This window comes from Pavona decussata, unplaced genomic scaffold (assembly GCF_977016875.1).
Source record: "Pavona decussata unplaced genomic scaffold, jaPavDecu1.1 SCAFFOLD_124, whole genome shotgun sequence".
Lineage (NCBI taxonomy): Eukaryota > Metazoa > Cnidaria > Anthozoa > Scleractinia > Agariciidae > Pavona > Pavona decussata.
The window spans coordinates 1,165,001-1,184,485 of NW_028145538.1; the positions used below are offsets into that span (position 1 = coordinate 1,165,001).

The window sequence follows — 19,485 nt, forward strand, 5'->3', positions numbered from 1 at the left end:
GGGGATAAATTGTATTAACTAGTTGGAGTACATTTTATCCGCCGCATAGCAATTTATCTGCTGGATCGAGTTATCTGCACTTTGAACAACTGCGGCCAGGCCCCAGTTGTTCAAAGAGCAGATAACTCTATCCAGCGGATAAAATGTATTGGTTGGAGTACATTTATAAGCTGGATAGTGATTTGGATAGAGATATCCACCTTTTGAACAACTGGAGCCAGGTGTAAATGGGTACAGACGACATACCGCTAAGAGTGTAGCTGTAACCCTATGATTGACTAGCATCCCATCTGTGGGGGGGGGGGGGGGGAGTAGTCATGGTTGCTTCTTGCTATAGACACTGGGTAAAGCTCTAGTCATATGGGCCACTTAGGCTCATAGTGTGACATTGCGTACTGATCAGTCAGTTCAAATCAGAAGTGTTTCTTTCACAAATTATCTCCTCTTTTCTAGTTTCAAAAATAATGGCATAAGATTACTATGCATTAACCCAAAATATAAAGTTAGAAACTCAGTTCAAAATTATATCAGATTTTATGGAGTTAAGTAAGAGTCATTTTTATCATAATTATTACTATTAATATTGTTGCATAAATGTTGCTTGTGTTTCAAAATCAGATGAAACACTCTTGCTCATGATTGGTGTATTACATCAAAATTATTTTGTAACTGATGATGGCTGTTGTAACGGCCGAAACTTGTTTTCAAATATTTTGGAAGGTTGTGCTTTTCTTCAAAATTTTAATACAGTAAGTTTGAATTTTGCAATGAGGTTTGCAATTTTTCACAAAAATGTTGTTCAATTACTTTTTGCAACAAATCTACCATCTTTCTATTGTGATGTAATCTGATTTGATTGACACATTGCTATTTTATTCCGTAACAAACTGAGAGTAGTGAGACAGTGGACTGACTTGCGCAAATTATAGGCATTCAAATATAATTGCTTTCAGTGGAGCATACTTCACTTACTTACTTACTTTTCTTTACTTGTTTAATTGATTTATATCACCATTTGATACAGGTGGTAAAAAGGAATTATAGTGAAATTATAGATATATTTATTTATGTCCATTAATCAGGGGACCACTGTAACTGGCCTCAGCTGTAGTGTCTCCCCAGCCGGTTTTTGTTTTTTGTTTTTTGTGTGTTTTGTTCTTTTCCACTTGGTATCTTAGTAATAATTATTTGTATCTTTCAACATTCTTTTTTTGTAATTTGTTTTTGCATGGCAAAGGTAAATAAATAAAGAAAAAGGAAACAATTAAGCTATTAATTAATCACTCTGGATATCTATGTGTGTTTGCTGATTCAAACTGCACCTTATCAGCTATCAGACAAATGGGGAATCTAGTACATCCAAGAAATTTCTTTTCATCTTTCTTCTCTCAGAGCAGAGTCATTATATCACCTAGTTTGAACATTAAGTTTTCATAGGAAGGATGTAGTATTGAACAGTAATATTTGAGCGGCTTGGTGGAAAAATGGCGGAATTGATGATTTGCTATCAAAACTAACACAAAGACAGGTAAACAGGGTGATTATTTTAAATCAGTGTTCTGCGAGCTAAAAGCAGTGTCCGCTTAATTTGCATGATAACGAGTGCGAGCTATGATACTATAGACCTCTTTCATAATGGATGGCATAACTAGTATTCTTTAATGTGCATGCAAATAAGCCTTCTTGACCTCGCTTTTGAGTGAAAATACTTTTGTTTTTACACATGCTAGCGAGGCCAGGAAGGCTAATTTAAATGCATACAAAAGAATAACAATTAAGCCCTCCATTTATGAAAGAGGTCTATGGCTTGAATCGAGTCTAATTGCATGTTAAGGACGGTGCCTACTATTGTTACTGCGCATACATTCTGCGCATTGGGAGATACTCGGGATTCCTATGGGTGGTGCCTACTAATACAGGAATATTTTTGCGCGGTTTAAAACTATACGGCGAAAGAAGAACTTACCAAATGCCTTTGGTATCTCAAAAGAAAATTGGGGGTGACCATGCATTTTTCAGAGAAAATTAAGCTTCGATTTAGGAAAAAATCCCATACATTGCTTTATATTTTAAGCAACAATATCTCTAATTCAATAATTCAATTCAATATCTCTAATTCAATATTCTCTAATTCAGAGATCTCTAAAAAATGCGTGGTTCCCCCCCAATTTTCGTTTTGGATTCCAATAGGCCTTGCTAAGATATGCTTTTCCCGCATAGTCATAAACCGCACGAAAATACTGCGGTATTAGTAGGCACCGTCCTTAAGAGGTGTTTTTGTGTTTTAAAAGAAATGCTCAGGGAGGCAGTGTGACCGAATGATTAGGCCATTGGACTTGTAATTCAGAGTTTACAGGTTTGAAATCCTGCTCTGACCACTATCATGTTATTGGGAATTGTTTCTTGGTAGCCCTGACCTCAACCCCCCGGCTGTGCTTGAAAATAGCCAGCTGGTCTGCCTCCTACCAGTTGGGATTTGTAACCATGTTATGTTGTGTTTGAAATATTTCTTTCTGGGCGGTTTGTTTCATTATCCTTGAAAAACCCCTCAGCGTGAGAGGAGAATTGAGTATATTATTATTATTATTATTATTATTATTATTATTATTATTATTATTATTATTATTATTATTATTATCATTATTATTATTATTATCAAATATGTAAGACAATAATTTTTTGAGACCCAGTCTCAGCATGCAATCGGATTTGATTCAAGCCATAGTATTTGTATATTTTTCGCAGCTCACATTTTTTATCATGTAAATTTAGTGGATGCTACGATGCTACTTTAAACTTGCAGAACACTGAACACTGGCTTTGCCTTTTATTTTGTGATAAATAATGGTAATTGAACTGACTTGATTGCAATTTGGTCTGAAATCATACGCGATTTCCAAATCATACGAGCACTTAGCTTGAGTTCAATTTGAAATCACAAGTATGATTTCAGGCCAAAATTGCACAACATGAAGTTCAATTACCACTTTATTGCGTCCATTTTGAAACCAAACAGTTTTTTGTCAATATATTCCACTTCAGGAAACACGATTATTGTCATTTCATTGTCATTTTGACGGCCTAAAAAAGGATGCTATCTAGAGCAAAAAAAAGTACAATTCATGAATAAATTGCACTGTTGAGAGCCAATCAGATTGCAAGGATCACCAGTGATTTAAAAACGGGTGTAATAAAATCGGAATCTTGCCCATAATCGTGGGCTTCTATTCCAGAAGGTTCCTGAGCCCTTCACTAATTCTTTATTTTGCAGTATGGGAGCACTGAAGTAGTACTATTTGGCTTTATAGAATTCAGGGGTTCAAGACTAGGGGTAACATGAAAACTAATTTGAATAATTATAATAATATTTTTGTCATCAGCATAGTTAATTTTACTTTTAGAGTTAGCTTAATATATACATTTAATTTACCTTACAAAAATTTACCGTTGTAAAATTGGAGAGAAGTGATCTGTTTAAATAAAGAAAATCACTAAAACTCTTTGAGAAATAAGACTTTAGTAATTAGAACAATAATGTATGAACTAAAGTAACTTTAAAATATGTTTATTTAGAAGCAAACTACACATACTTTGGTATATTTGTTGACACTAGTAGTCACAAATTACAAATTACAGACTGAAGATTGTTTCACTTGATTTCCAGACACCGAGAAATGGTTTGTAAAAACGAGGCTGATTTTTTTTTTAACCTACTTCAAGGTGTTTGAAAATAGGATGAAACATCCTTTCAAGTGTTTGATATAGCTTCTCAAACCATTAATAATTATTGGAGAAAATCAAAGGAAAAGTTCACCAAATTTTATGATAATCAAGAAAGTTCACCAAATTTTATGATAATCAAGATCACATTTCCAAACCTCCTTCACGGTGGCAATTTTCCTTTGGTTTACTTTTAGTTCATGGATTATTAATGAGTTTGAGAAGAACAATAAATTACAGTATTCATGGTGATTTTTTATATGAAACTCTTGTCCTTAGCTAACAAGTAACTAGAACTTGACGTTTTTATGTTCAGATGAAAACTGAAGTATAGTTTTACTCACAATATGAGGTTTTTGGTACTGTATGATCTAATTCGTGTTAAGAGGTCCTGTTAACCCTTTAAGCCCAAACAGTGATCAGCATCAAATTTCTCCTTGTAATATCAATGCTTATTCAACCCCTGGGGTGAGGTGAATGATTTTTTTTTTGATATTTTAATAACTTCTCCCCAGTACTTTTATAAGAAAAGTATGGGGACAAGATAGAAGAATTTGTTCATTGATATTAGGGGCTAAAGAATTAACAGGGTTCATACAAAGTTTGGAATATTTCTTGAAAAAGTATGAAAATCTAAAAATTAATTTTCTGGACTTGAAAAATGTAAATGTATTTTCAAGCAGTAACAAGAGCTTAACTGCTAAGTAAAATATTGTTAAGGTAGTCAAATTCCATCTAAATTTTGTCTGAGCCAAAATGTTCAATCACAGAATCACGAGGACACTGTTAATCCTACCCCCTGACATTTCTATCCTGTGTGTAATTTGACTCAAAACCTGAGCCCGGTTGTTTCGAAAGCCGATTAACGCTAATCCCCGATTAAAAGTAAAAAATGTTTTTAAAATCTAGTTTTAAGCTAATGGTAAAGAAAATTTAACGTCAAAACTGAGGGACAAAAATCTTTTTGAAAAATCTTTCTTGTTCAGTAATTCAAGTCAAATCAAAGTTCTCGTTAATGTGGGATTAGCTTAATCTGTGAGCCTTAGAAATACTGGGCCCTGGAGGCTGGGAAAAGAAAACTTTAATACTTTGGAAAAAGTATGGTTAAGTCTTGAATTTTGCATGAAAAAAATGTGCACAAACCCTGTTTTAACCTCCGAGTATCAACTTAATGTCCCCAGTTAGTGGAGATCACGCTAAAAACATTGAGCAAACGTTATTTAAATAATTACTTAGCTTAACTTACTAACCTACTTATTGCTGAGCCTATTTAGTTATCCATCCAACTAATTGTACCACTGAGAAATATTTCAGGTTTTGCATTTCAATGAGCTACCTCGCAGTCTTAAACTGTTAAATCCAATTTTTGGTCTTTCGCACTCTTTTTAAGTTTGTGTACCCACGCGGGGCTTCGAATGTCCTTAGTTAAAATAACAAGCATGATTTTGGAGCTAAGACATCTTAGTTAAAAAGAAATCATTCAAATGAATACTTCCGAGGGGAAAATAATGCAAGAAATGTCACTCTTTCAGAACTTACGTTTTTCACTCTAATGTGGATAGTTAGGCAGTTACATTGGACCAAACTTTTTCTAAATCAACATTTGAGAAAGCCTTTGTCTTGAATATTGTTTCATAACGAATAACGACTAAGAAAATGCATACAATGGCCTCAAAATGTCTATGCAATGTTGATATATTATCTTTTATACAACTATAAAAAGTTAATTAACTGTGACTTCAAATTCTGTGTCCAGTTTTCTCAACGTTACATTGGATCAAGCAAATACATTTGATAAGTTTATTTAAGTTAATTGCCATTTGAGAAATATGCAAGCACTTTACGAGTGCTTCTATCCGCATGAAACAGAAAATTAATACAATAGTTTCCTCTTTTTTCCTTTTTCATTTGTTATCAGTTTCTGTTTTTCTTATCTATTGCATCTAAGATATTTACACGATATACAAGTTGTTGTGACAACTATCATCATACCACGTGGACGTCATCATTGTATCAGTCTCTTGCCAAATGGTCTCCTCTTGACTTGAGGATGATGGCATCTCTGCAAAATAAAAGATAAGGGATTGTTTGTCTTTTTTAGAGACAGAAATTACAAGTTTCTCTAGTTAGGGTCAAGTATTTCATTGGATTGCAAGAAATAAGAAGAGGTGAATATATTATAAGGAGGGGGTGGGTGGAAGGGGGGGCAGCTTTTAAGAACTACACAAGTTCAGTTTGAAGTTCAATAAAACTGCTTGAATGTCGGTTTTTTGACAGTTCAGGTCTTGTTGGTGAGCTTTTGGTCAGCAAAGGAAAGATATAAAGAAGAAAAAATATTGCTTGTCATGTCTCGTTTGCGTCTAACAACATTTATTCATTCAATGCAATCGTCTTGGCTTTATTAATACTCTTAAAAATCTGATCATGAGCTTGACTCCTGAAACAGGCTTACTCAACGTGAAAGAAATGAAATGAAACTTAATGCAAACTGAACTTACCATTCTCTTTCATTCCTTGTCTCCAAATTCAAGGGTCACGTCATCACCAATCAGCACAAATGGAGCCCAGTACCTCAATTCACGGAACTGCTCTGACTCGCGCAGAGATTTCATGGCCTGGTGAAGAGCCACACTCGCACTTTTTCCATCTGCCAGGTGTTGGTAGAAGTGTTTCATGAACTCCATGGTGGCCTCGTCATCAATCGCCCAGAGTGACACCAGAACAGAGCGAGCACCAGCACACAAGAAAGCACGCGCTATACCAACCACGCCCTCGGACTTGACTTCTCCCCGGCCACTGTGACAGCAGCTAAGCACAACGAGTCTTGCTCGCAGATGAACGGCTTGAACATCTGACATTGTTAAAATGTAGTGTTCTTTACCAGGGGTGGGGGATGTCCAACCTGGGTTTGGGGCCAAAAGAATTTCTCCAGTTTCAGCACATCCGTGTGCGGCAATGTGCACCAAAGCCACCGACTCGAGTCTTTTCATCACCTCGCCTTTAGTTGCATCTTTTCCGATGAGAGGTGTGGTCTTCAGAAGTTTTCCAATCATCTCTACTTCTTTTCTGGCGAATGGCAGCTGCTCCCAAAAGGGCTCCCCCACGAGGTTGGTCACTTCTTCTAAACATGGATCTCCTACAAGCAGCGCCCCACACCTACTGTGGAAGTCCTCAGGCGCACCTGCGATCAGATGCAAAGCGGTCAGCGAGGGAACTGTGCGAATCCTGATTGATTCACTCAGTGCAGAATAAGGAGCGAGGCAAAATGGACCATCCGGAACAACGATTAAGTGGTCACCTTGGAGGAAATTTGCAATAGGGCCAATAACAACATCATACAGCCGGCGCAAAGAATTGACAGAGGAGGTCGGTGACTGTTCTGTTTCCTCAGCAGCTTCTCTGTTGGACGGCGGGTCATCCCTTACCTCCTCCATTGAGCGATTCTCGCACTTGACACGACCACCTGCGCCAATGTCTTTCAAAGTAGCTTCCACTAACAGCTTGGAACTTTTGCATTCGATTTCCTTTTGTTTAAAGAGAATCTCTTTGCCTTTTCTCAGTAGCCAAAAACCGATGTTGTTACAATCAAGTCCCACAAAAACTATCTGGGTAGCTGAATTGTTTAATAAATTGGAAATATATTCTTTAGGTTCAACTGACTCGGAGGATACTGAGTTAACATCATACTCTATCTTCAAAACATCTGTTAAAGTCTGTGCTCGTCCTTTCTCAGCAACGCACAAAGCCTCATCAGTCGCTTCATTATTAACGAGAAGTCTCCACAGAAGAGTGTACGCTTCCGCATGTGTATCACGAAAGCTTATTTTCATTGCATCTTCTGACTGAAGAAGAGCTCTTGTGTCATCAAAGATTTTTACGCTCGCTCGACAATAATCAAGAGCCTTATTTAAAGAACCCGACCGTGTATAGGCAAGACCTAATGAATAGCATGTTCTTGCCTCCTCACGCTTGCCCCCTACCTCTTTATGAATACTTAAACTTTGTTTGTAGTACTTAATTGCTTCTTTAAGATTACCACGCATGAAACAGACAACGCCGAAACTGTCATAAGCACGTCCCTCGGTTGCCTTGTCACCAACATCTTTAGCAATACTAAGACCCTGTTTTATGTACTCTGTGGCCTGTTCAAAATCGTTCAGGTCGGAATAAGCATCACCCAGACAAATAGAAATAAGTGCCACATTAACCCTGTTCCCTACTTCTTTAGAGATACTGAGTCCCTTTTTGAGGTTCTTAATGCCTTGCTCAAAATTACTCAGCGCAGTATATGTAGTGCCCAGATTTCCATAGGCTATTCCCTCCCTAACTCTGTCCCCTAATTCTTTAGTAATTTTAAGAAAGAGCTTGTGGTACGCTATGGCTTGTTTATAATTACCTAGACGGTCATAAAGTCTGCCCAGATTACAATAGGTTTGTCCCTCAGCAGACCTGTCCCCTAATTCTTTAGCAGATCTAACACTTATTTGGTAGCAGTCTTTGGCTTGTTTAAAATTACCTAGACTGGAATAAGCATTACCCAGATTGCAATAGGCTTTTTCCTCCCCAGCCCTGTCCCCTAAGTCTTCAGCAATACTAAGACTTAGTTTGTGGCACACTATGGCTTTTTGAAAATCACCCAGACAGCCATAAGCAACGCCCAGAGCGCAGTAGGCTCTTCCCTTGGCAGACCTGTCCCCTACTTGATTAGAAATACTAACACATCGTTTAAAATACTCTATGGCTTGTTGAAAACTGCCCTGATGGACATAAGCTTCGCCCAGTGTATAATAGGCTTTTTCCTCTTGGGTCCTGTCTCCTTCTTCCTTAGCGATACTAACACATTGTTTACAATACGCTATGGCTTGCTCAAAATTGCGCAGATTGTTATAAACAATGCCCAGATTGGAACAGGCTATTGCCTCCGAAGCCCTGTCCCCTAAATCTTTAGCAATACTGAGATATTCGTTGTCGTACTCTACGGCTTGTTGAAAATCACCCAGATGGTCATAAGCAAGGCCTAGAGCGCAGTAGGCTATTCCCTCGGCAGACCTGTCCCCTACTTGTTTAGAAATACTAACACATCGTTTATAATACTCTATGGCTTGTTGAAAACTGCCCTGATTGGCATAAGCTTCGCCCAGTGTATAATAGGCTTTTTCCTCTCGGATCCTGTCTCCTTCTTCCTTAGCGATACTAACACATTGTTTACAATACTCTATGGCTTGCTCAAAATTGTGCAGACTGTCATAAACAATGCCCAGATTGGAACAGGCTAGTGCCTCCCAAGCCCTGTTCCCTAATTCTTTAGCAATACTAAGATGTAGTTTGTGGCACTCTATGGCTTGTTGAAAATCACCCTGACGATGATAAGCACCGCCCAGAGCGCAGGAGGCTCGTCCCTCCTCAGACCTGTCCCCTACTTCTTTAGCAATACTAAGACCTTGTTTAAAGTACTCTATGGCTTGTCTAAAATCACCCTGACTTTCGTAAATACTACGACCCAGCTTATAATAGGCCTTTCCCTCGCGCTCTCTATCGCCCTTTGTTTTCGCAATGCTAAGCTCTTGCATGTGTTTCACTATATCTTCTGCCTCGCTTTCCGCCATTCAGATGATATTCAGAGATCCTATCCAATGTGCTTCTGTTTCACTATGGACGTACCTAGACAATGAGAAAGTTTGAGAAGTTTTGTAGCCAGAAGATTTGTCTATATAATAAAAAGAAAATTACACGGTGGCCTGAAGATATGAATTTTATGTTTTCATGGTAAAAACAATATTTTACTACTCGAAAATAAAATTCGTATCTTCGCGCCGCCGTGTAATTTCAGAAACAACTTTAGCACTGCTATCACGGAATCCATGTAAAACAGTTTGATTTACAACACATCCCTCTTCTGTCTGTTATGTTGAAAGGAAAATTAACATAACCGCGATCTGTTGCACGTTTGAATTCATGTAAGCGGTTTAAGAGTAAACAGCTGATTAAGATTTTTACTAATCCATGATATCTTTTAATAGGCAATTGCTTTACGTTTAAAAATGTTCAAGGCGGGAAAAAATCCACGATTTCGTCTCGTATGACAGACTAAAACAAAAGCTGTTAATTCAGTAACTATTTAACAAACAAACAAACTAGCCAACCAACTAACTAAGCAACTAACTGACTGACTGACTTACTTACTTAGGCCGACAGAATAAAGGAGTGGTTAAATCAATAAAAAGTGTCAGTGCACATCAATTTCCTGAGGAAAAGGCGAAGATCGTTTAAGTAAAGGCAAAACGCGATCGTTTCAACATCTTAAAAGGACGGTGATAACAACTTTAAAAGTAAAATTGACGAAGTAAAATTCTATATGCATGGCGGAAACGATTGGGTTTTCAAGACCGTGAACTGGGCTCTCTCAAAAACTAGGAACTGAGTTGGTAGTTCCCTATTATAGGAAATTAACGCTCGTGTTAATTAAGGTATTGGAAATTAATGCGACTTAAATTAACGCGAATTGAGGGAAAAATTGCTTCCCAATAAAAGAAATTAACGCGAAAGAGGTGCCAAAATTTCAAAATGATGGAAATAAACGCGACTTACATAAAGAAACAGGAACAAATTCCTTTTAATACTAAGTGCAAAGATCCGAATTGCAAACAATGTTCAAGAATTTTTCCACAGAAAGAATCTCACCATGCACTTCGAGCGTTCTTCACAGTACCCATGATACCGGCGAATCTCCACCCTGATAAAACAATGCCTTTCTACTTTGGACTGTATCGAGAGTTTGGTACGAAAATAGTGGATATTAAGGTCGCGGAAATTAACTTTAACAAAACTTATACGCGAATTTAAAAATTTGCGTTAATTTCATGAAGCGTAAATCTCCTATAATAAGGTAACGCCGCAAATTAAATTCATTTGAACATGACGTGATTTTCAGCAATAGACCTAGTTGCGCTTGTGTATAGTGCACAGAGTAAAGCAGCATTTTGAAACAAGTTATTTAAGCTACAAACTGCTTGTGTCTTATATCAGGAGCACCCAACAAGGACAAAAAACTGTACACCTAAAATGTCGTCTCCAGTGTTCCCAGATCGCTTTATCGCCTTTAAAAGCGTTTATTTGTGTCAGCTAATAGAGTTTGATATGTTTGGGTGCTTTATCTGGAAATTTAAGCTGGAGAAATTTTTAGGGATCCTTAATTCACAAACTGTTGTTGGTTTAATGAAAATGCTAGCCGAGCAACGTTTTATTGCATTTTTATCTACATATTTGCCCATTCGAAAACGAAAGCAATAAGTGTACCAGTATAACGAAATTTTGAGCTAACACACTGTCAATAAAAACTGAAAATTCTCGTTACAACTAATTCCGAATTTTTGAGCCGATCTAAGGTCATCTGATGCGGAAATATACCTTTGTGTCACATGAAAACGACTTACCGTCAGGCTGTGTCGTTCACTGCTTTTCTAAACTGGCGCTTCTTGGAATCAGTTCCATCAGGCTCTATAAACAGAAATGATGACTCTGTAAATAGGTTATTTACAGACAAACAACAAGGACAACAAGTTATTTTCATTAATTAATTAATTTAGTTATTTATTTTTTGCAGTGGAAAAAAATCACCAATTAAAAAATAAGCATGTTGCCCACCTGTCCCTCGTGGGAATATGATATATTTCCCCCATGCCAAGACTTCAGTGGACTCATTGGGCGCGGCACCCAGCGGAGAATATATCACATATTCCCTACCTCGCGGTCCATATCCCTCGCAAACTAATACCTTATTCTACGAAATAAACGCTTCGTGAAATTAACGCGAATTTTAAAATTCGCGTTAATTTAAGTCGCGTCAATTTTTGTTAACGTTATTTTGCTAGTCTTTAATTAAGTGGCGCATTAATTTCCACGACCTTAGTTTCCACTATTTTCGTATCAAACAAGATGCCTGCTATACTGGCATTACGCGTGATGCTGGGGCTGATTTATTTATACGAACTGTATGCTTCGCCGATTGATTAAACTATCCTTGCTGATGGAATGGTTTGAGTCACGACGATCGCGTTACGTTGTTTCCCTTGTGTTACGTTACTCAGGGTTTCAAGGGAAATTGCGGGAATTCCATTGCGATAACGTAAGCTTCTCAATGACCTCTTTTCAGTCTCGCGTCGTGGTCTAAGACTGTCAAACAAAGCACGATTCCTTCGCCAGGAATTTACCAATTTCCACCGTTTTAAATGTCGAATGCTTCTTAGAAGTTATTCTTTCGATTTGCCGCTTCAAAATGGTGAAATTTCCGTTTGAAAACGGCACACTTGAGTCCAGAACATGTTAACAATATGGCGCCAAATTTAATCTGTTTTTTATAAATAGATCAAATGATGCGTTGACGTCACACAGGTAGGGGTGAGTGGGTCCCCTCCCTCGCGATGTAAGCGACAAGAATGGATTTTGATTGGCCTGCTTCTGTTGAAGACAATCAGAACAATACACCCCGAGTAGGAGAGGGGTGAGTTTAATGAATAAATTAATGTACCGATTTGTAGCTACGAGGAAGAAAAAAAAAACAAGATGCCTGCTACACTGGCATTACGCGTGATGCTGGGGCTTATTCATTTATTCCAGCTGTATGCTTCGCCGATTGATAAATCTATCCTTGCTAATCGAATAGTTTGAGTCACGACGGTCGCGTTACGTTATTTCCCTTGTGTTACGCTACTCAGGGTTTCAATGGAAATTGCGGGAATTCCATTGCGATAACGTAAGCTTCTCAATGACCTCTTTTCAGTCTCGCGTCGTGGTCTAAGACTGTCAAACAAAGCACGATTCCTTCGCCAGGAATTTACCAATTTCCACCGTTTTAAATGTCGGGTGCTTCTTAGAAGTTATTCTTTCGATTTGCCGCTTCAAAATGGTGAAATTTCTGTTTGAAAACGGCACACTTGAGTCCAGAACATGTTAACAATATGGCGCCAAATTTAATGTTTTTAATAAATAGATCAAATGATGCATTGACGTCACACAAGTAGGGGTGAGTGGGTCCCCTCCCTCGCGATGTAAGCGACAAGAATGGATTTTGATTGGCCTGCTTCTGTTGAAGACAATCAGAACAATACACCCCGAGTAGGAGAGGGGTGAGTTTAATGAATAAATTAATGTACCGATTTGAAGCTACGAGGAAGAAAAAAAAAAAAAGAAAAAAAAAAAAAGAAATCGACCCGTTTTTAGACACGGTATGCCCCTTCAGGGCATCCCGCGTAAAAATTCGCGATACACTTCAGAAAGGAAGAAGCGCTGTTTTTTCAGAGTGGATGGCTGCAAAGAACGCTCGAAATGGTCAGATTCTGTGGCTTAAGTCTAACGTTTAGGAACAATTCCACGAACATTGTTTGCATTTGGGATTTTATAACACTAAGTGTTAAAAGAAATTTGTTCCTGTAGACTCAACAAATTCTGTTTCTTTGTGGCAGTCGCCTTAATTTTCCTCATTTTGAAATTTTAGCACCTCTTTTGCGTTAATTTCTTTTTTTGGGAAAGTATTTTTTCCGGCGATTCGCGTTAATTTAAGTCGCGTTCATTTCCAATACCTTAATTAATAATATAAGGTATAATATAAGGTATAGTAAGGTATGTTCAAACCTAACACAAGCGAGTTACTCACCTCTTACAAAATTGCTGCCGGCGTTACGCCAGGAAAGCTTGATAGAAACTCTCTGCAAATAAGAAAATTGAAAAAACGTTTAGTGAAGATTTTTTAAGGAAAGGCAAAACACGAATCGTTTACTGAAACATCTTGAAAAAAGACAGTGATAACAAATTGACCAGCAAAATTACGTAGCAGTCAAATTAGATGCCTTGTCGGGAACGACTGGGTCCGAAGAAGACCCTGAACTGGGCTCCCTCATAATCTAGGAACCGAGTTCTCAGTAGTGCCGCAAATTAGGTTCAGTGGAACATGATGTGATTTTGACGAATCTACCAAGTTGGGCTGTGTCAGTATAGCCCCATAGAGTAAAGCAGCAGAATGAAACAAGTTATATAAGCAACAAGTGTCTTATGTCAGGAGCACCTAACGAGAACTAGCTGTACACTTAAAATTTAGTCTCCAGTGAGTATTCCCAGATCGCTTTGTGGCCTCTAAAAGCATATTTATGTAAGCTTATACGGTTTGATCTGTTCGGGTGTTTTAATTAGCTGAAACTTTATAAGTTAGAAAAATTTTCGGAAATGGAATCAGTTTTTTCCTGATTTCGTTTTGCGAAATTGCCAGCCGTCCTTTCTTGACATTTTTAATTACATATTTGTCCTTCGAAAACGAAAACAATAAGTTTTAATTACCAGTATTACAAAATGTCGAGCTGATAAAAACTGCAAATTCTTTTTACAACTAAATCCGAATTTTCGAGCCAATCTTAAGCCCCGTTTACACCAACAAAACATGCTTAATTAAACTGACGAGTTTAACAGAATGAAAATTGGTAACAGAAAGCTGAGCCATCAAAAGCAGCTTTTATGAAGGAAACAATTTTAAACTGTGCCTAACTAAACAGCTTCTTAACGCGTTTAAGCCATAAGGCCATCTGATGCGGATATCCACCGAAATATATCTTTGGGTCACATGCAAATGACTTACCGTCAGGCGGTATCGTTCACTGCTTTTCTAAATTAGGGCTTCTTGGAGTCAGGTCCATCAGGCTCTATAAACAGAAATAATGACTCTGTAAATAGATTATTAACAGATAAACAATAACAACTGCAAAGACCTGAGACAAACGAAGGAGTGTTTGGGGAGACGTATTTTAATAGCATGTCAGCTTAAAAATTAAGTTGTCGTTATTTTTACCTCGATCAGCTTTTGAGTATGAAAACAAAAACTTTAAAGACCTTACACTTCAAACATTTTACTAAATTTAGCACTACCTTTAAGATACCTAAAATTAATTAAAGAATGAATAGGAATTATTCCTCGCGAATTGACTTTTGAAACCGAGACAAGGGGAACAAACAGGTGGCTGTGATTTCGTTTTCAAGTCATGTACTATTTTTGCGGCCTTGCCTTCGAATTTAGGGTGCGTAAACCATTGACTTCCTGTACTTCGTTTTGAACACCCTCCCCTCCCCCAGACCATATTCACAAAAACCCTCATCATGAAGTGGAGATAGTAGCGCAGTGTGGCCACTTGCGAATCTATTGAAACTTCTTTTAGCCATTCATTTACAAAGGGCCTGTTTACAAGAATGAGGGTCTGGGGTAACAGTACGAAGATATCCGAGGTTAATTAGCTGATACATGACCCGACTGGTAAAAAACAGGAAAAAAAGTTGAAATAATATAGTTGAACTGTACAGTAACAAAGCTACAAACACGTAATTGCTTGATCAACGGTAAACGTTTTATTTTTTTATTTTATTTTGTTGTATTTGTTTGTTTGTTTTATGGCGTTTCAGGCGTTTCTTTGTTACAGGTGATTTTGAATGAGTTTTGGGTGCTTCGTTTTCGAATCTAGAGTGATGAAGTCGTTACATCCTCTCCTTACATTACCCTGGCGTCACACAATCACATCCTCGGTAAATAATACCACACCCCCCGCCCCACGTACCCGTGTTTTGACTACTGCGTGACACAATGGCGTCGCGTTTTAAAAGTGTTGACGTTAACTAAGCTACTTTGTTGCTTCTTTTGAATATATATAATGTTCTGACTCCAGGGATACATTCAAACGTTTCTTCCACCTGAATCAAAGTCAACATAGCTGCAAAGGTTAAAACCCTTTATTGCCAGCCGTTTTAAGAAACTAAGAAAGTATTTGGCCGATATAGAATAACAGGTTTCCCAGATTGGTCAAGTGTAAAATCTCGAAAAATCAAGAATGCGACACGACAGTGATTGGAACGTGATTTTTAAGACCTCGTCCGGCCAAGGTAGTAAGAAATTAAATGACACGTACCAGGAAAGCACTGCACTAAAAACGCCAAAATTGTCTCAATAATTCACAGATTTTAACTTTTTCTCAAAGAGTCAAGTGTCACAGCTAAGAACTCAAACTGGTTACCAAGGATTTCTTTTCTCAGCTGCTAAAGTTGCGTACATAACTGCGACGGTCTCTCATGGGACAACAATTTTTTTCTTTTGTTTTTCATTAATTAATTTATGTAGTGATTCATTTTTTGCGGTGGAAAAAAAATCACCAATTCAAAAATAAGCGTTGCCCACCTGTCCCTCGTGGGAATATGATATATTTCCCCCATGCCGAGACCTCAGTGGACTCCATTGGGCGCGGCATGCAGCGGAAAATATATCACATATCCCCTCGCTCGTGGTCCATAACCCTAGCAAACTAATATGTTGAAATCTAACACAAATAAGTAACTCACCTCTTGCAAATTGCTGTCGGCGTTACGCCAGGAAAGCTTGATAGAAACTCTCTGAAATTAAGAAATTTGAAAACGGTTTACTGAATTTTCCAGTTTACTGAGTTAATCTTCAACACTGGTGGCTCCATTCGCCTATAACCTAGTGCAGAGTGACTGATAACCTATATAGCAAGAGGAAAGTTAACAAAAGGAAAAATAACCGCTTATTTGAAACAAAGCGGATGCAAATCAAGTCGAGAGCTGGTTACCCAACTGAAAATTTACTTCTTTATAGCAATATTGACCAACAAATGTATCATGAGAAAAATTATTTTCGTTTTCCTTGATAAGAATGTTTAGCGCATCAGGAATAAGATCAAGACAATTTTGAACCTTTGTTCGGTTTTATCCATAAAGGTGATAAGGTAATTTCACCACCGTTAAGAGATTTGAATGCTGATGTTTAGAGCGGTAGATCGTCAGAAAGAATCAATTGAAGATTGTATGTGATTCATACAGTGAGTAGTGGAGCCACGCTATTGCTGGGAGCATGGTAACATGAAAACAAGATTGAACTGAGTGGAATGAAAAGTGCATGCAATCTACAATTCCTTGATTTGCTCTGACCGGAAGGGTTAATGCTCAAAATGTCAGCGCTCGAATGTCTTTACGGTTGCCATATTACCTTATTAACCCTGTTGGTAAAACCAAACATTCGTTTCCATTCCCCACACACACAGCACCACAGTTTCTATAGAAACGAATCCCCTTAAAAACCATTTTGGTGTACAGTCAGTTCACTTTCAAAAAAGCGTTTTACAACATAATACTTTGATGTAGGCACACAAGACAAACAATATTATTTAGAATTAGTCCCCATGTTTCATTTCGTTTGCCTTAACCTAGTGCGATATTTAAACGAAAATGCGCGAAGCTTTCTGTTAATTGTTGATATTGTGTGAGCACCCGGAAGCTTACTCGAAGAAAATTTGTTATCAGTTCCGTCATTTCTCTCACAGGTCCAGTCTTCGAAATGGTAGAACTACGCTGTACTAAAAATGTCTTATGACGTGCTTTACCGACAAAATGCAAAAAAAAAAAAAAAAATCAAAATTTATCAATCCGATTCTGCTGCGAGTTAGAGCCGGCGACCACAAGCTTTCTTCATTCGTGTTCATCCCTTGCCAAGCTCTCGATCTAATTTGAACCTACCAACCCGTCCTTTTCACCCAAAAAATTTTGTATGTATGACAGGTACGACGTACATCATTACAGCCTAAAGCATATTATCACAAAGTACGGCTGATCAAGCTGTTTATTTCAGAAACTAGCTTGCCGAATCAGTGACAGCAAGAAAATGGGCTTATTCAACCAAAAACCTTACGTTTTACTTGATATTGATTGTTCTAGTTACATGCAATACCAGCTAGTTGTCATTACTAAAGACAACAACTCGAGCCCAAGATAAATGTTTAGTTGCTGGAACTGAAAGCCGCGCCTGCGTCAACAAAAATGGCAAGAATTATCGCCCCCTCAATCTATCATTGCAGAAGAATATTTACAGTTTCTCAGATACACGCTTAAATGTAAGGGCTTACTGGGGTTTTTTTTGTAAACGTTCCAGGGATAATATCTTGTGAAACACGCATTCAACACTGATAGCTTGATTTGCAACATTATCCCGTGAGTGCATCTTGTACGGACTCGTTACTGGCTAGAAAAGTTGCATGTAAATTAATTGATGAATATCCTTCATAATCAAGTAAAATTCAAAATAAAAGTCTTCTTAGGAATGACTGCGAGAATTGTAACACCCTGAACTCAACTGCCTTAGAAACTAAATCAGCAGAATTTGATATATAAACTACACAAATAATAAGTGAATACACTCTTTTTAATAAGAACGTCTAATTTTGGGGCTGAGACTGAAAGTTCTTCTTTTTTTTGGCAATATGCTGAATTTGAGCCTGAAAAAGTTCTTAGGATGTTACCTGTTCTTTCAATAAATCTATGCGGATGTGACCAAGACACCTATCAAAGAGTAATATGTACCGTAGTGTGTTGTCAAGTCGCTTGTGACATGCTCTGTTCCGAGGCTTATATGTACTCTGGTATTGGGTATTGTTTATTTTGAAAAACATTTGGATCAAATAAAAATGTTCTTAACTGACTCTCGGCCTGGGTAATGTTCTTAGTACGTTCTTAAATTTTAGTTAATCTCAGCCTCAACGTCTTTATAAAAAAGAGTGTAGTTTGCATCTTTTGTCTGTATAAGGCAATGACTTACCGTTCACTTGCTTTTCAAAATGGATCCCTCTTTGAGTTAGTTCAACCAGAGTTATTAACAGAAATGACGAATCTGCAAATACGTTATTTGAAGAAAAACAAACAAATAAGTTACTCGTATAATAATTATCTAATAACATGCCTTCCAAAATCACTTCAGGCGACGCACATCACAAAATGCATTAAGGGCCGGATAGAAATGTGTCGAAATGTGAATCTGAGTGAATCTGAGTTTTACGATAATGCACGCATGGTAACGTACACTGCATAATTATTATACACAATGATTGTGATCAGTTTCTACAGCTATAAAGAATTGACTTAATTCTGCAACTGCTAGCTTATTACTTACCACTTGACTTAAAGTTCACTTCACGAAACCAACACTGTCGCCACTTGTTAAGTCCAAAACAAATTCGAGGATTATGCATAACGGAGCCCTCTTTTTATAGAGTATTGGAGGAAGTCTTCGATATTTTTAGCGTGGTTAGAAATTGAAGTCCTCACAATTGCGTCAACGCGCACAAAAACAAAAATATTTTTAGTTGTAGTGTTTTAGTATTCTTGTTTTCGAGGTGACAAACGTGCGCTGTTTTTCGTTTTCGAATAGTTCTTTTTTGACATTCACGCTTCCCTGTGACGTGAACAAATTCGGAAATCACTCTTTATCACGTTGAGGTAGCAGCACTTATTTGCATGTCGCCGCGCTGCGAATTTAACGAAACTTCTTTCATATCCATTCACTTACGAAGGGCCGGCGTGTTAAGAAAGAGAAGGGATAATTCTAAAAGTAAATGTGTGACGTTTGTGAACGAAATACTGAATAAATGATTGTTTTGTTTTCGAGCTTCAAAATGTTTCGTTTTCTACTTTAAAATGCTTTCGGGCAAAACATATTCGAGGATTATGCATAACGGAACCCTCTTTTTATAGAGTACTGGCGGAAGTCCTCGATATGTTTAGCGTGGTTAGAAATTGAAGTCATCACAATTGGGCCAACGCGTACAAAAACAGAAAGATTTTTAGCTGTAGTGTTTTGGATTCCTTGTTTACGAGGTGACAAACGTGCGCTGTTTTTCGTTTTCGAATGTTTCTTATTTGATATTCTCGCGTCCCTGTGGCATGAACAAATTT

At 37.7% G+C, this 19,485-nt stretch overlaps 1 protein-coding gene across 3 annotated transcripts; it reads right to left on the reverse strand.

The window, feature by feature from the left end:
• Window positions 1-3,549: 3,549 nt before the first annotated feature.
• On the reverse strand, window positions 3,550-18,759 carry LOC146469374 (uncharacterized). 3 transcript variants are annotated; one of them, XM_085123431.1, is made up of 6 exons: window positions 18,704-18,759; window positions 18,353-18,424; window positions 16,087-16,137; window positions 11,154-11,217; window positions 6,219-9,381; window positions 3,550-5,782 (listed from the first exon to the last, which is right to left on the reverse strand). In XM_085123431.1, the coding sequence occupies exon 5, from the start codon at window positions 9,324-9,326 to the stop codon at window positions 6,228-6,230; it is 3,099 nt and encodes a 1,032-aa protein (XP_084979557.1). In that variant the 5' UTR covers window positions 9,327-9,381; window positions 11,154-11,217; window positions 16,087-16,137; window positions 18,353-18,424; window positions 18,704-18,759; the 3' UTR covers window positions 3,550-5,782; window positions 6,219-6,227. The 3 variants fall into 3 exon arrangements, with proteins under 3 accessions (XP_084979557.1, XP_084979558.1, XP_084979556.1); XM_085123432.1 differs by lacking the exon at window positions 11,154-11,217 and adding an exon at window positions 14,345-14,408; XM_085123430.1 differs by lacking the exons at window positions 16,087-16,137; window positions 18,353-18,424; window positions 18,704-18,759 and adding an exon at window positions 13,373-13,415.
• Window positions 18,760-19,485: the final 726 nt, after the last annotated feature.